Below are 16093 nucleotides of genomic sequence, written 5' to 3'. Positions count from 1 at the left end.
ACCTAGACGGTTAGTTAGTTTTAGATGTAATTTAACAGAAATGAGAAAATTCGAAAAAAAATTCGGTCAGAGCGTTTTTAGGATTTGAGGGGTTAAAAGTTAGTATATTTTTTTAGGGTCATAGTAGATGACCGTCCCGGTTATACTCGCGTAAGTTTCCTTAAGCTTCCAGTTTGGACACAGCTGGCATTAAACATGAGTCGAGTATCCATAAATAGAAATACCCAAATCGAATTAACCCTCTCGGTAATTCTACAGCTATCGTGCAGAATCCTGACGCGAGACCTAAATAAAATACGCGAGGAACGTTTCGCCACACGAAACAACATGCAAGAAGAATCGCAGAGTTTGCCACGAGCAGCAAACATAGGCGAACGCTGGCGAAGAATACAACAGTATGACGTGCAAAGAATGCGGCATGACGCGATAAAACAAAAGAAGTTACATCCCTCTGAAATTGTTCTCCCAGGCCGCGGGATCTATAGGGGAGGCGTCTTCTTGATTGATCGCCGCGCGTGGCGAGGGAACGTGGGTTGCGTTATTCAATCAATGCGATTCGCCGATTATTCGAGCCCGCATCGATGCTTCCGATTTTCCACGGCAATGGGATTATCCCGTGTAGCCTTTTCCCGTCGAATCGCAGCGATCGACAATAGTTACGCGCTGTTTCGCGAGTAAACCAAACCGACCGTGCGATGAAAGCAACCTTTAGAGCGATCTCCATGCTATTCACTGACTTAGAATCGTGAAATCGAGAACTGAATAATTTTCATTTTCCCATTTTATTTCGATTCTATAAGGAACGAAATACTCTCTTCGGACGTCAGAGGGAATGTAATATCGTTAGACGGAAACATTGCGGAACGAATAAGATTGTACAGAGCTCCGAAATTATTTCTTACATATTTTTAGAGAACTAACCGAGAACTAAACGAGAACTAACCCAGAACTAACCGAGATTTAACCGAGACATTAAATATTGTAGATTTGTTGCGTGAAACCTAATGGTGACTGAGAGTCACCTCTCGAGTGCAAAGGGTTAATATCACGTAATTCATGTTTCTATTATTCACTCGTCAGCCACCACAATCTACATATTTCTGTTGAAGGCGTTTCGGATTTCCATTCGAGTGGAACCGCGAGACGCGAAAGTGACGACAAAGGAAGGAGGGGGCGCCAACGAAAGAACCGACCACCGTGGACTTCCGGCGGTACTTTGGTCTCGGTGCACGAGTGGCCGCGAAACTCGCCTCGAAACACCGCGTAACGAGTTTGCAGATAGCGATTTCGACCCATTTTGCGTGTCCGGTTGCTTTATTCGCGACCCAGCTTCTCCCTGTCTTTCCATCGTCTCGCCTTCTTCCGGTTTGCTGGATGGTTTCGAGGCAAAAACGACCCCGAAAGAATTGGAGCGAGTCGATCGCTGTTTGAAACAATAATAGTCGTTCGCGACAGACTTGGACATTGTTCGAGTGAAACGTCGAATAAACTCCCCTTTCGTTAGTATTCGAATTCGTTTCTTGGGATAAGCTATGCTGGTCGTAAGTAATAAAAGTAGTGTATAAAAAATTCCGCAAAGCGATTCAAAGTCGTGCTACGATGCAACCGTGATAAATTGCAGTGTAAGGAAGAACGTCACTTTCGGTGGTATCGCACGTCGAGCATTATTCGAATAAAAGTTCGCCCAAGTTCCAGACGGAAACAAGCGGAACGCGTTTCGCCCAACTAGTTTTCAGCCGTCGGCGAAGTCGTCCACGATTGAATTTCCCAGCTTTTCTAGGCAGCTGCGGTGCCCAGCCACGCGAGATCAAAACTTTTAGCAATCGAATGATCGTTAAGACGTCGCGCTTAAGAAGCTCTAAACGCGATCCCGTGAATCCAATTTGCGTGCGAAAGAAAAATTGCCGAACAAAACCGACGCCTACGAGCTCGCCGGGAAGTTGCCGCCTCGTTTCGCGACGAATCAAAAAAGATTCGTCGGGAACTTGCCGCGACCATGGCAACCTCGGGACGAGCAACTTCTCGCGGCACTCTGGCGAATTAATTAAAAGCTGAGTTTATCGAATACTTGCGGCAACTTTCGCCATTCGATCGGACTCGGTTTCCGTCTCGGAGTCGTCGGTTCGAAAAATCTTATTGAAAAATCTCCGGTAAAAGGAATCATAATCTATTTCGTGTTTTGTTTTAGCAGCTTTTTTCAGGTTAAATTTAGAGGACTTCGAAATAAATAGACATTTAAATTCCTGCTGGAACCAAGTGACACGAGTACTGAAAGGTTCGTGTGGAATATTTGGAGTACCATGATATGTAATAAATTATCGTTTGGCACGTGGAATGCGGTTGAAATATGAGAGACCAACTCTGTCGCCAATTAGTTGGAATAATCGATGGGCTACCGTGCGTGGTTCCACTTTAATGAATTACTATTGGCAGCCTGGACGAATTCTCTCCCGGTTACCATCCTTATTCGAGTAACTTTAGTTTTAAGTAAATGTAACTAATTTACTTTAACCTTCTGCTTTGAATTTAGCAATCTTTCGAGAATGTTTTAACCTAGGAATGATATGAAAATGACCAAAAAGGGTAAGAAGGGAGAGTTCTAAATTCGTCCTGAACTGTTTGTTCGCGTGTCTGCAAGCAACGGGGGCACTCGACTCTTTCCATTTAAATGATGCACCCCCTATGTTGCGAGTGTTGAAAAGGAACGACAAACACTCATCCAGACCTAGAAACGGTTGATCGTCGCGCATGTGTTCTCGTCTTCGTTGAACCCCGACGACGAAGCCTTAGACGTCAGGGAAATTTACGTAAGAAGAAAGAAGGGGGTTGCAAACTTGATTAATCCGGCCAGTTTAATGGGTCAAGTTCGCCACGCGTTACGAGTACAACAATCCCTCTTTAGTATGTCCACGTCCCGCGAATACAAAATAAAGACGACCCAACGAGCAGTTTTCGTAACAAAAATTACGAATACTTTCTCCAAACAAAATTTTAAGTCCATCGGCTCTTAAGCCTCCCGGCTCCCTCTGAGAGGAAGAGGTTTCGTGATAGTAATTCTCAATCCTATCCGTGGTTGCTCCCTTTTCTCGTTAAAGGATCTTGCACACATTCTTTAGCAACCCACCCCTCGTCTGCAAAACATGGCTAAGTCAATTTAGTATTGTTTGCCGCGCCCAGAAAAGTTTAACGAACCTGTCCTGTTTGTTTTTCACCCCTTCCCAAGCTATTCCTTCTGATTAAGCGAGAAAGTTGGTTCGTTTATTCGCCGCTTTCGTGCTCGGTTGCGCGCGAGCCAGATCCATCTCTGTACACGGACACACGTCCGACCATCGCACTGACTAACCGCAAATTCGATAATCTCTCGGGTCCCGACTGAAATTAGCTTCATCGCTGCAGCTCGACTGATCTATTTCGACCTCGTCTAGACGCGGTATTTTTGTCCACGAATTACTATCGCATCCACCGCGGAAATATCTCCGATTGAAAAGAAAGCAAGGATAAGGAGCGGAAAAGTTAGCAATTTCCGTCCTCGATCAATTTACCATGCGTTTTGCGTCCGGACTATTTCCTTGAACGCGAGTAAATCGAAACTCGAGGCGACGTTCCCCTCTGAAAGTGGTGTTCAATCTCATTCAGTCACACTTTGGACGTTTCCTGAAGCTATAATACACACTCGGTTCCATAAGTATTCGTACCCTCTGTGTCTATTGAAGAAATTTGTCTAAATTAAACGATAGTTTTGATGTCTCCAAATACGTATTTATAACGAAACATTCATGTGGAAACATCAAACTTGACATTTAATTTAGACAAATTTCTTCAAATAGACATAGGAGGTACGAATACTTATGGTACTGTACTCTCCATCCCTTTTACGGAGGTTCCTCAAAACACTATCACAAGTGGTTCGCCCCATTTAACTCTTCCCTGCAGAGTCCTGAAAAAACAGTTTCAGCAGTTTCAGAATAACACCAAAGTTTTCATAGTATCCATGCCCTCTAGTGCCATAAATCCCACAATCTCCACAAGGAGAATTATTCTTCCAGCTTCGGTCGATTAAATAAAGGAATAACCAGGATAAACATTGCCAGCGACTAATCCGTAAAGAACGAGCGAGGGTGGTGCACGTTTGCGCGGGACTAGGGGCGGTTTTAAGTGGAGCTTTCACGGTAACGTTCGCGTTAAGTCGCCCTCGTCGAGGACAGATCCGGCCAACGACGACGGTGCTCGCATTCCTCTCATTTTCCGCGCGACGCGTTCCCGGCACACGCGAGGCGAGCCCATCGTCCCGTCGCGCGAGCTCCTTGCTACGTTCAAATTGGGACACGACTATCGCACGAGCTTGCCGTGCCTCGGACGCTTTCGAGCTTTGTGAACACGGCCGGAATTTAAACGGCCCCATCCGGTCGTTACGCGCGTTTTTATTGCGGTTACCGCATTAATATTTGCGACGAGACACTCCGCGACCGCAGCGAGCTTCCCAACGCGTTCGGACACCATTCGAGAGACCTCAAAGCCAGTGGAATTTCGAAGGAGGTGGTTCGAGACACGGGGAAACATAGATGATGGACCGAAAGTGGGAAGGATTCGTTGGGATCAAACGAGAGACATGAGAATAGATAGATGAAGTCGTGCTTGACCCTTTCAGACCTGGTGTCCAGAGTCGAGGACACAAAATTTCAAAATTACCGACGCTCAAGTTTAGAACGAATGTCCTTAAAAAATCAATACTAATTCGATACTAATTTTAGTCCAAGTTAACCACAAAAATTAAATTACATTAGTACGAGAAGAAAAAATAATTCAGGTCTGAAAGGGTTAATGGAATTTGTGAGAAAGCTGTTTCGAGAAATTATTCACGAAACAGTAGTTTAATCTTTCTCGTCAGGTCTCTAGGTTCAGAACGGTTGTGAATCATCGAGCGTCCACGCAGCCAATTGGTCGCAAATAGTTCGCCTCGAGGTAGAGGCGATAGCTGTTTCGAGTACACCAGTGGCCATCAATAACGTTCGTGCTTGGGTAAACACAGTACAACGTAGGATACGCCGCGGTGTCGGGTAGTTCCTTGACTCGCGTCAGGACAATTAGCAAACTGACGCGAGGCCAGGATATCGTCCATCCGCGAGCCACGCATGTTACCCTATCGCTGGTGTGTCGATTGATTGTCCAAATCCTTGTTGACGATTCAGATTGGCGAATGGCAAACGACGTCGTGTTGTACGTCCAAATTGCCTTAGTGGAACAATCCAAGTTCTCGATCCTAGTCTTTAGAGAGTAGTCTGTACTTTATGTTGAGGTATGAAGAGCAGTCACACAAAATTTTACCCAAATTGGAGGAAGATTGTGGGAGCTATAAAGAAATAAATACAGACGTACTTTTCTACTCAGAATTCGATGATGACAGCCTCGATATCTCAGTAAACAAGGTGGAAGCAAAGGGTAGAAGATGTCAGGTCTCGCTACTTAAAGCTCGCGACTTTTTCTCCCTTTCACCCGCGCGATTCGCAAACCATTAAAAATTCCAAAAATCAAAGTCCCCATCTCCCTGAAACTTCTCTGTCCCGGTATCTTCCCTTGAACGTTCCATCAACCCGGAATCACTCTCCGTGGTGGAATAGCGTGGGATGGAAACGTAATTAGAAACTTGTAGCGCCGTACCTTAACAGCAACGGCAAAAAGGAAATTTGGAAACTTTCGGCGCGCATATAAATTCCCTGTAGTAATGAATGTTGGCGTTACAACGGCGTGAAGCTGGAAACGGGTTATAAAATCGACGCGGGCGTACAGCGCGAGTTATCGCGACGTCGCGTGGTCGAAGTAAACGCTGAAAGAAACGCGGAAAGGGGTGGCTTGGGAGGGGAGTGCAATTTTCTCCGGTAATTCGAGAAATTTATTGTTGCGAACTATTAAGACTCGACTCTGGGACGAGGTGAGTTTCAAGGACCATCGAACGGGAGGCTAATTAGAGGAGTTCTCTTCATTGCTCGAAGCTGGGCCACCGAAACGAACACTGGCCTGTTTGCACCGCCTCCAGGGGCGGACTACAGATATTTATCTTCGAATCCTTGAGAATCACGTCGCCCCTCGACGATCGCCTACTTTCTGAAGTGAAAGCGAAGTCCCTGCTACAAATAATATACCTATTTTAAAATAATCTAAAGTGGGTAGAGAAGCGCGTTAACGTTCAATAAATTAAATTTAAATTATCAACCATCCGTGGACGCCCACGGTAAAAGCGAGAATACTGTTTGACCGACGTAAAATCCGTTATCTGAAATATAATCTCTCAATTTCACCCAACACTGCAGAAGCGCGATAAAACGCATGCAGCGAGGTGCAAAGTATTTCGGATCGTGGATAAACACGTGCGAAATTAAAAATCAAAATAAACAGGAGCGTTGCGGTAACAAGGTGTCCCCCATCCGTTAATTTGAATGCGCGGAAGTTCGGTAAATACCATCAGCCGAAGCACCCGAAGGGATGCGCGAGTGTACGAAAAACTAGCGCAAACCTTATTGGCGAGATTAAGCTCTGGCGCGGTACGCGTTAGCATGAACTTCGGAGTTGAAATAGATCGCGTCGCGTAAATAAGATGCATCGCGATAGGGTAGCTCTCCCCACTTTTATTCCACACCCCTGATAACGGGATGATTGTTGCGAGGGTAGTACCCAGACCGAGCAGACACTCGACGATAGAAGTAATTATAGTTTTAATCGAACACGAGCTGTATCTATTCATCTGACGTCATAATTCGCGCCGCAAATTCGTCATAACAGTAAAATGTTCTCGGATAGATAGCATGCACGGCACAATGGCGATCTTAAGCGTTGTATAGCAACGCTGGACGACCAGTTTCTCGCCTTTTTTCGCGGCTCTTTTTGCGGGAAAAGTTTCGATAACACGGATTCATGGAGTCGAGTTTCCCAAGGAAGTTCCCGCCATTGAGATCATAAACGAAACTTAGCCGCGAACGGTGACGGTCGCCGCGAGAGCTTTACTTAAAACTCTCGTTCCATGGATAACGATCAACAACGAAACTGCGTGTGTAACGGGAAATTACCGTGGAGAACTCGTCGTGGTAATCCTAATTACTTGAATTCCGCTTCTCGCGAGGACCAGCTTAACTCTTCGTAGGATGGTGGTCAGGTCGGGTATACGGGAAGTGTCCGTTTCAGTGTAGCGGTTGGCAACAGTGAGAGGCGGTTTCAACAATTTGCATTTTACAGGGATGACATGGCTATGCTTGCTAATCAGTGTCCCCTTCGAGAATTGCAGGAGTCTGGGACCTTTGGAGATTGTTCTAATTCACTATTTACTGTTTATATCTTAAATTGTTTTAATTTATTATTTTCTTCTCGTACTAATGTAATTGGATTTTTAGGACGAACTTGGACTAAAGTATGGAAAAATGAAATGAGAAAATTCTAGTAGTACAGTTTTCGAGAAAAACTGGTCTCTCTGAAAAGGTTAACACGTTATACAAAATTTCTACAGCTAGCGAACGTACACTAGAGAAACGATTCGAGGGCAGGAGTTAAAGTAAATTTGCATACAAAACGTGCATATGATCGTAGATTATTTCCCGGCCACTTCAGTCAACGTATAAAATGTTCGCAGCTCGGTCGTCACTAATTACGAGAAAGTAAATCGGAAATTCGACGCGAACGAGATTAAAGTCGCCGTGAGATGGAAAAATATTTGAGAATGGCACTGCTGGCGAATAAAGGGTCGAAGCTTTCAGGTCGGTGTGTATATGCTTCGTTTTAATACGAGTCGGAGGGGCGTTAAAGTTCTTCGTACTGTACTCTTTCGTCGGTCGTTTCGGCAATGAAACTGCGCTGCGAACCTGCTACGTCTGCTATCTACTTTTTCTTTTCTCGTTTTCCCTGTGATATCGTCACGTTTGAGACCCTGAGAAACGACACTGGAAGCTGAATTTCAAACCCCTTCCACGACGTATTGGGTTATATAAGACCACCCATGTTTCTCCGTTGCTCGTCCGGATGCAAAGTGTTTCGAATAATTAGCAACTTGTTCAAGGCGGCTGGACAGTAATCTCTCGCCAAGGTCTCGAGCATTTCGCCAGCGTCGAATCGCTTTACGGCCATCGAGATCGCGTTAAGAGTCACTTTCTCTCCCCTTCGATCGGATAAGTGTACCATAAGGTAATTTCCAACCGTGACGTCTTAATTGCAAGGTCGTTAGGTGAGCTTCTGCTAATTAACCGAACGGACGGAACCCGCGGAAAGAGCGCGGAAGATTAACCCCGGCCGCGACTTGAAAAGTTTGCTTCCGGGGACCAGGGCTTTTAATATCGTCCTTTTCGCGGGTACGCGTCACGCGGTGGCCATTATGTCCGCGTACATTACCGCGACGTTACGTTAAAACAATACCCATTCTGGTCTGGGTTGGGTACGGCTCGTAAAAAGACCCGACGCTAACCCAGTCAGGCTGTTTAAATGAGAACGGATAAATGTCGGAGTTCTTTACGATTACGCAAAATATTAACAGAGCTGATTGCGTCGTATTAAGTTAGTACCGTGTTGCAGAATTGGAGCAGCGCATTATCGAGAAGATGCTGAGGACGGAGATAGAATTGAATATAAAAGACAAGAATAGTGGATTGATGGGATTCCTTTTTTATTAGGAAAGCTATAGCGGAGGTTTATTTACCTTTTTAGTGTAGAATTTACAGTCAGCCCCTTTGAGCTTGAATCGAAGCATTTTTAACATTTTCTCCAACCGAGCAGTGCACACCGAGGAGTAAAGCAAGAAGCTGCAAGGGGGATGATGGAGCGTTACGACGTCTCCTTGAATAAAACATATTCCTTATCAGGGAATGTTTTATACGAACTTCAGTCCATGAGTAACGAGAGTATCCGTCTTCATTTAAACGACCCACCGTTTGCGAGCAAGTGAAACATCGAACCAGATAATAAACAAGACGTCCTACGAAGGATATCTCTAAGAAGGAAAAGCTTCGAAGGAGATTCTCCAGAGAACAGACAGTTCAGAGGAAATTGGCGCGGTAAATCCCGAGCTGGCATCGAGGCTAATCCCTACAAGACGGATCGAACGAAAAAAGAGTATATGCATAGGACGTGGACAGTGGCCAAATGAGACCTTCTAAGAAGAAAGGTAAAAAAATATCTTGGCGCCAAATGTCCCGGCCAGGAACACAGGAGACGGAAAGATTCGTAAACTCCTGCCAACCCTTCCCTTGTTTGCTACCGACCCTTCTCCAACAGTTCTTCTCCCTCTCACCCTCCTCGACCAGTACGTACAACTTTGCAAGAGAATTTTTTTAGAAAGAATCGACCAGTCAGCGCGGCTCTATTTTCATGGAAAGAAAATTCTTTGGAATAAAGTTTTTTTTGAGGGTAGGAAAAATAAATACTGTTCGTGACGGTAAAAATATTCATGGGCTTCTCGTAACTAATCCAACGGTATATATTCTAACCCGTTATTTGTTCTGGATTCTGTGTTTGCTCGCTCTCAATGTTTGTCGATTGAAATAAGAATGTCTGAAATAAGGAGTCTTTATCGAACCTATCGTTCAATTTAGACAGAGTTTTTTTAATAGATACAGAAGCTACGAATCTATGGTTCTTTTCTAGTTTGTACTCTTTACATGGTACTACGAGAAAAAAATTGCATGCGAACTTCAGGGGGTGATAAAAAATTAATACGTACATAGTATTTAATAGTTACGTATTTGTCTGGTCTTCTATCGAGGGAAACGGTGCATGCTACGTTGGCCTAATCTCGACGTTAATCTTCGTTCGATTTAGGAGGTCGAGTGGCTGACGTCCGCGCGAAAAAGTGAGCAGAGTAAGCGATGAATTATTACGCGACGCGTCCATGTGTCGCTGCTTTGGGTACATGACATGTTTTTCATACACTTCATCCCTGTAAATCTCCATCTTCCCGACCCCTTTCTTCTTTTCATTCAACCTAAGTCGCAAAGGGGGAGCGTTGGGAAACAGACCGGCGCGATTCCTTTTGCTTAAGAGACATCCCTTCCCGTATAATAAATTTCTCTTACGCTTTTCTGAAAGTACACGCACCGTATTGTACCACAATTTAACCCCTTGAAATAATACTCCTTTCGTCTCCTCTTCTAAACTCTGTCGCCAATCTAGCTTAAAAGGGGTACGAAAATTCGAGGGAGTTCAAGGAACACTTGCTCCTCGTCTTCAGGAAACTTTCCAAACGAAACGATACACGGAAACTTCCCTCTCTATTAGAGGTCACAGCTGTTGCTCGCGCGAAATTATTTAACCAGGTTCGACGATCACTTCCCAGCCGAAGGCAACGTCTCGATTTGGAAAGCGTTCCTCGACTTCTCGAGATAACCAAGCGAAATGCTCTCCATCCTGGGCGCAGAGAGAAGAATAAGAACAGACAAAACAGGGGTAAGTTTTTCGAGATGTTTTGGCGGTGTGTACGAGTTGTTCTTCAGCCCTTGCGTCAGCGCACAGTGACGTATGCACGTCCAGCACTTTTAATCGCGTATGACCTACTTACCCCCCCCCCACCCACCCCCCGTCCCGCCGTTCTAGCTCGTCTTCTGTTTACTCGGACGCAGTTGCAGCTGAATACACTGCGAATTTCGATAACACGACCCTGAACGTCTCTCGCCTAATTCGATGATCATCCCTCTATTTGCAAAATCCAAGGGTGGAAACATCAACAGGATACAAAGATACATACGGAGGGTAATCGATATAAAAGTATCCATTTCCCAGTGAAAATACCAGTAACCCTTTACGTTCCTACGTCGAGTGTGATTCGACATTCTTTCGTGTCCAACAGTGAAAGAAATCGTTTCAAGAGATATGATATACTTGAAAATTATAATACAAAAAAGAAGTGAGAATAAAACTGGTGTTCGAGTTAATTTGTTTCTTTCTGTATTTATTTAAATTTCACATAAAAGACTTAAAAGCGTTGGGAGCTACTTGTAACGAAGTTGATATATAACTCGAAGTGCAAAGGGTCAAAGCCTTCTACGGTAACCCTTACCCTTAGAAGAGCACTTTAACATTTCACCCCTGAATTCTCCCCACCTGTGACTCAAGTTCACCCCGTTTGAACGAAAGTGACGAAACGCAATATCGTAAGACTGCGAGGTATAAAAGCTGCAGTGGTAGCCCTTTGACTCCCCTTAATTGACAATATCTCCAAGCTGGTTCGATCTAGCTTAGCCGGCCGCAGCCGTTCCCCGCTGAAAACCCATAAAAGCCTGATTAACTTCGGCTTGGCTATTCACTTATCCGCGGCTCGTTAACGGGACCATGAGAAAAAGAAAAGACAGAGAAAAAAACGCACCGGTCGGAGCAACAGATTGCGGAAAGGGCCCGAGGAAATGGCATGAAAAGGCTGGCTGAAGTTTCCTCCGGGCGATCTTCGCCGTCGTAAAGGACGGATTACTCAAAGGCAGCGAGCGCACGGACGAAATTTTCAAAAGGGACCTTTTGATCCGGCGTTGCTCGATGCCGACTGCCGAGGACGCGGTCGCGAATTGATTAAGGTCACGAAAGAAAACGAGGAGGATCGTGTAACTTCGTGAGCGAGATAAAACCGAGAGGAACGTCGATGGGACGCATACGAGTCCACTTTGGATTTTACTATGAGTAACTTCTTGAAGCGCAAGGGTTTCTGCGTAAAGAGTTGTTGCAAATAATGTAACGAGTGCGCTGTGGCTAGTCTTGCATAAAATAGACGTACAAGTATTGTTTCGTTGACTTCAAAGGTAAACCACACAAAAGGGGAACAAATATCGGTCGAATTTTCTTTGATAAAGCTACTAAAGTTCCTTTTTTTTTTTTTAATTAATTTCAGCCTATATCACGATGTTCACAGTCTGAAATCCAGGTCCATCGATCGTTTTAATTGCAGCGAAGCCGTTCGTTCGCTGTTAACAGCGCGAGGCAATATTTTGTCGGGGTAGCTGATGGCTCGTAGGAGCAAATCGAACCTCTTGCCTACAGGGTGTCTCAACAATCCTGGCTACCCTCCAAACGAGGGGATTTTTCATGCTTTCGATAACATCTCTTCACTTTTCATTAAAATAAATAAAAAAAATTAATTTTGAAGGTGAGGTGTTAATGAAAATAAATCTGAATATAATTCGTGAATTTGGAGGGTCCGAAAGTGACGAAATTTTAACTTTGTAAAAATATTCACGAGTTTTAGTCTGACAGTCAACGTCTTAATCTACATTCAATTAACTTCGTGCAAACAAAATCACGGTCTTCCTACTCTTTTCAGGATTGCTGAGGTACCTTGTATAAAACAGCCCCCGAAGGCTATCGATCACAGAGGACGGTGAAATTCGAGAAAATATTTTTCCGTGCGTTGCAACGCTCGAGTCGATATATTTTAATTGAAAAAAAACGTTCGCTCACTGTGAAGGTGGTCGTCGATCCTCGCCTGAAGCATGTTGAAGCTCGAGCTGGGCTGATAGGGTTGCTGATCGCGAATACCGCCGCACGCGAACTGATAAAAGTCCTTGCAAGGATCCACCCCCTTCTTCATGAACGCCACCATCCGCTTCGAGGCTTCCTCGCAGGCTTTCGAGTCGCAAACACCCTCTGGACCATCCCGCTCCCTGATGCAGGCTTCGTCCTGAAACACGATACACCTCGGTTAGCACAAAATTAATGGCGTTCAGAACGATACACAGTCACTCCCATAAATATTCGTACCCTCTATATCTATTGAAGACATTTATTTAAACTAAACGAGAAGTTTGATTTCTTCAAATAAATATTCATTGTAAACATGTATATGTGAGAAATTTGTTCGTGTAAATATTTATCATGAACTGACTGTAATTTAATTATAATTATTAAATATTAGTAGTTACAATTCCCTTGGTAACTTGAAAATATAAACTGAGGCTCTGATGTAGTGTTATCAAGAGCTTTAATTTATTCATAAAGTTTGTAAAAAACATGTATTTTCTCATGTCTATAAAATACACTTCGCGAAGAACGAAAGAGCAGTCTTCAGCTAATGAAAGTGTGCTACAACGAGTAAGTAGAATGAGAACAGTTGGTCTGACTAGGACGTCTGACCTAGCACGATCTCTAACTACTTCAAAGACTGATCGTTCCTTCGGTCTGCGATACGAGCACTTAAATGGAAGCACTTGACTCACTCTGCTCGCTTTGTTCACTCCATTCCCTCTACTTACTCCGTGACCAGCCTGATACCCTTGGAATCAGTCGCCAAACAAGCTGTCGAAGTCTTGGCTTTGGCGTCGAAAAAAAGTTGCCTACCGAGTATTTTCGATAACAAATGCATTCCTCGTCGAGTGCATTGAATTCATTGTCCGCGAATTCTCCCCGCTATTCGTCTTCCCACGGCCAGTTCCGCGAGTTCGACTTCGAACTGGTGGAGAAACGAATGTTTTTCTTTCGGCTCATTCAATTCAGAGGTCTGGCTCCCTCTGTTGCTGTTTAATGTATCAGAAACCGCGGAACTCTTTCGAGCGAAGAATCATACGTCTTACTTGAAAGAGACGAATAGCGTCGCGAGGACATCCAAGTCCTCCCCCTACGCGAATGTAAACAGTGGCTAGATACTTTTTCACGCGGAATGTATAATGTTTCGTGTCGTTATCGCAGAAAAATGTTGGCAACGAGCACTGTCAGTCGATTATGTAATTTTTGATCTTCTCGAAGTCTAACGAGCAAACAACCAGGGTAGTCGAGGCTACGTCAACGGTTTTCGTTGTCATCGATCGCTTCTCTGGCGAAGTGGGGTCCCACTGACAGAGACGAATGATCCTCGCAACGCGCCAGAGGGCTGCTTTCTACCAATCGGATCCTTGTGGGCCAACTGGATACAGGAAGAGTGAAATTAATTTCGACGTGAATCCAGGAACTCCGCTCGTTTTCTCATATCGATATTAAATTCAAATGGATATCCAAGTCACTCGAGGATAACAGACAAACGGGTGTTCCTTACAGTCAGTCCCACAAGTATCAATAATTATTGAACAATGTTAGGGTTTCTGTTACTCTTTAGAAGGCAACACGATTTTTCCGAATCATGAAATTTATAAGAAATGGAAGAACAAACATTATTCGCCATGCTTGACACTAAAGTATATCAATGAATAAATCAACATCCACTTCGGCTCAACATCAACAATCATCCTATTCAGTCAGCTCACCGCCGACATAAATTATCCTCGAAAGAACTACTCCGCCCCTAAAAGAAACCGCCTCCGCCAAATCGCCCGATTAGGTTCCACCCTCCCCAAACAAAGCTCTCGTAAACATTATGGAACATGCGTTATCGTCGGGTTATCCCTCGCAATAACCCGAAAACACGGCCTTGAAGCCTGAGAAATCTCCCTCTTCTTCTCTGCTTCTTTTTATACCCCTACTCGTGGCGAACTGCCCCCTCAATTACCAGCGTGGCTCGCATAGTATGCGGTGAACTTGCGAAACTCGCGTGCGTTCGCCGCTCATCGTGTTAATGGAAGTTCCTTCGCGACGTCGACCCTGATCAGGCATTCGTCTAGAACGATCGCTGGGGATGGAAATAGAATCGACGATCTATAGCCAGCCTCGAGTCAAGTTTCGCTATCAGAGTTCGGAATTTATGCGGATTTACTGGTACCAGGGACGCGTGAACGACGAGGGGACGGGGAATACCACGATCTCGCATTAGACTGGATTAGAATTTAATTTTAAGTAGGGTAAGTTATGTCTCATTCGCTGATTCGGAGTACTGAATTCATATATTTTGACATTAAACCTACCGACCAGTCTTAGAGACACTTTCTTCAACAAAATGCAAAAATATTTTGCATCCAACTGAATTGCACAATGCATGAAACGATTTTATATAATTCATACAAACTCTAGTCCACTCTAGCAGATTGAAATCGATTAAATAATTATACCTCTAAGTAACAGAACCCAAATTGAACGTCAAACTGAACTTTGAATGCTCCATCGCCCAACGATAAATCATGCTAATACGACTCCACGAGTAACCGAATAAAAAGGAAACGAAGAAACTTGCGCAGTGGTATCGAGCATGGCAAAAACCACATGCATAATTTCGCGATCGCATTAAAGTAAATTAGAATTTTTTCCACGGAAAAACGACGAGGCGTGCATAGCAATACCTTCCAAGTTCCATCGATACACGACCACCCCTGGACGGGCTTCTCGACGCATGTCGGAGAAAAAGTGAACTCGGGTTAAAGAGAATTAAATTACAGCTTCGTGAGTTTTCAATTTATATTCTGGACACGGCCTACTCCGCTGTATCTAAATCACATCCGGGGGAAGATGGCTGAGGTCTCGTTACGCTCGAGCGTTGTATTTATGTACCTTGTTTCAGCGGTTCCAGCTTGTCGCACGCACTTCAACTAAAGGGGAGGATCGGAGAGCACGCGCGCCACTCGAAATTCTGCTTGGCTTACAACATAAGGAAGTGTTCTGGAATAACGGAGGCGAGGTGGATGCAAATTAAATTTTATCGCGACGCAGGAAAATCCCTTTGGCACCCTCGACGAAAACTGTCTCCTCGCTGCTTCGAGATTGTGGAATCTTTTGTATTAGGGGAGGAAAGTTACGTCGAATAGAGTTCTACGGGCGGAGGAAGTAGAATTTAGGGTAATGGGGATGCAATCTTAAAATTGTAGTTATGTAGAAGAAGGGCAAAATTCGGCGAGAGAGAACAAAGGTCGGGATGAAGGATGAAGCTCTGACCTCGCGCAGTGTTGACATTTGCCTCGAAACCTTACCTGGACGTACGGCTTCATCATCGCAGCACGTGCTGCTCTAACGATCCGACAGAGCGTCGCACGTCGCGATCCTCGACGGCCAAACGACCGAAGACTTTCATTCCAAATCCATCGTGCGCCGTGACCGAATATTGGATATTGAATAAATCATCGGAACCTCTAAGTATTCTCGATACGTCCACTATCGGGGATCGTCTCCATCCCTCTAACACTGGTTCCTGGTCAAATGGGAACGTTTCATGGGAGCCTCACTGCCACGATTAAGGAAAGTTCTTTAGAAAAGTATGCTCGTGCTGAGGCTGATGAACTCCTCGAGT

The 16093-nt window shown here is 44.6% G+C and overlaps 1 protein-coding gene across 2 annotated transcripts in view; it reads right to left on the bottom strand.

Annotated features, from left to right (window-relative positions):
• LOC128894099 (neprilysin-1-like) overlaps positions 1-16093 on the bottom strand; it is an 82078-nt gene that overhangs the window by 56546 nt on the left and 9439 nt on the right. For both annotated transcript variants that reach the window (XM_054155565.1, XM_054155564.1), the window contains exon 4: positions 12412-12631. In XM_054155565.1, coding sequence (XP_054011540.1) covers positions 12412-12631 — 220 coding nt within the window. The remainder of the gene's footprint in view (positions 1-12411; positions 12632-16093) is intronic.

This window comes from Hylaeus anthracinus, unplaced genomic scaffold (assembly GCF_026225885.1).
Source record: "Hylaeus anthracinus isolate JK02 unplaced genomic scaffold, UHH_iyHylAnth1.0_haploid 3, whole genome shotgun sequence".
Classification (NCBI taxonomy): domain Eukaryota; kingdom Metazoa; phylum Arthropoda; class Insecta; order Hymenoptera; family Colletidae; genus Hylaeus; species Hylaeus anthracinus.
Note: the sequence above shows the minus strand (reverse complement) of the source record. Positions and strands in the feature narration are given on the sequence as shown.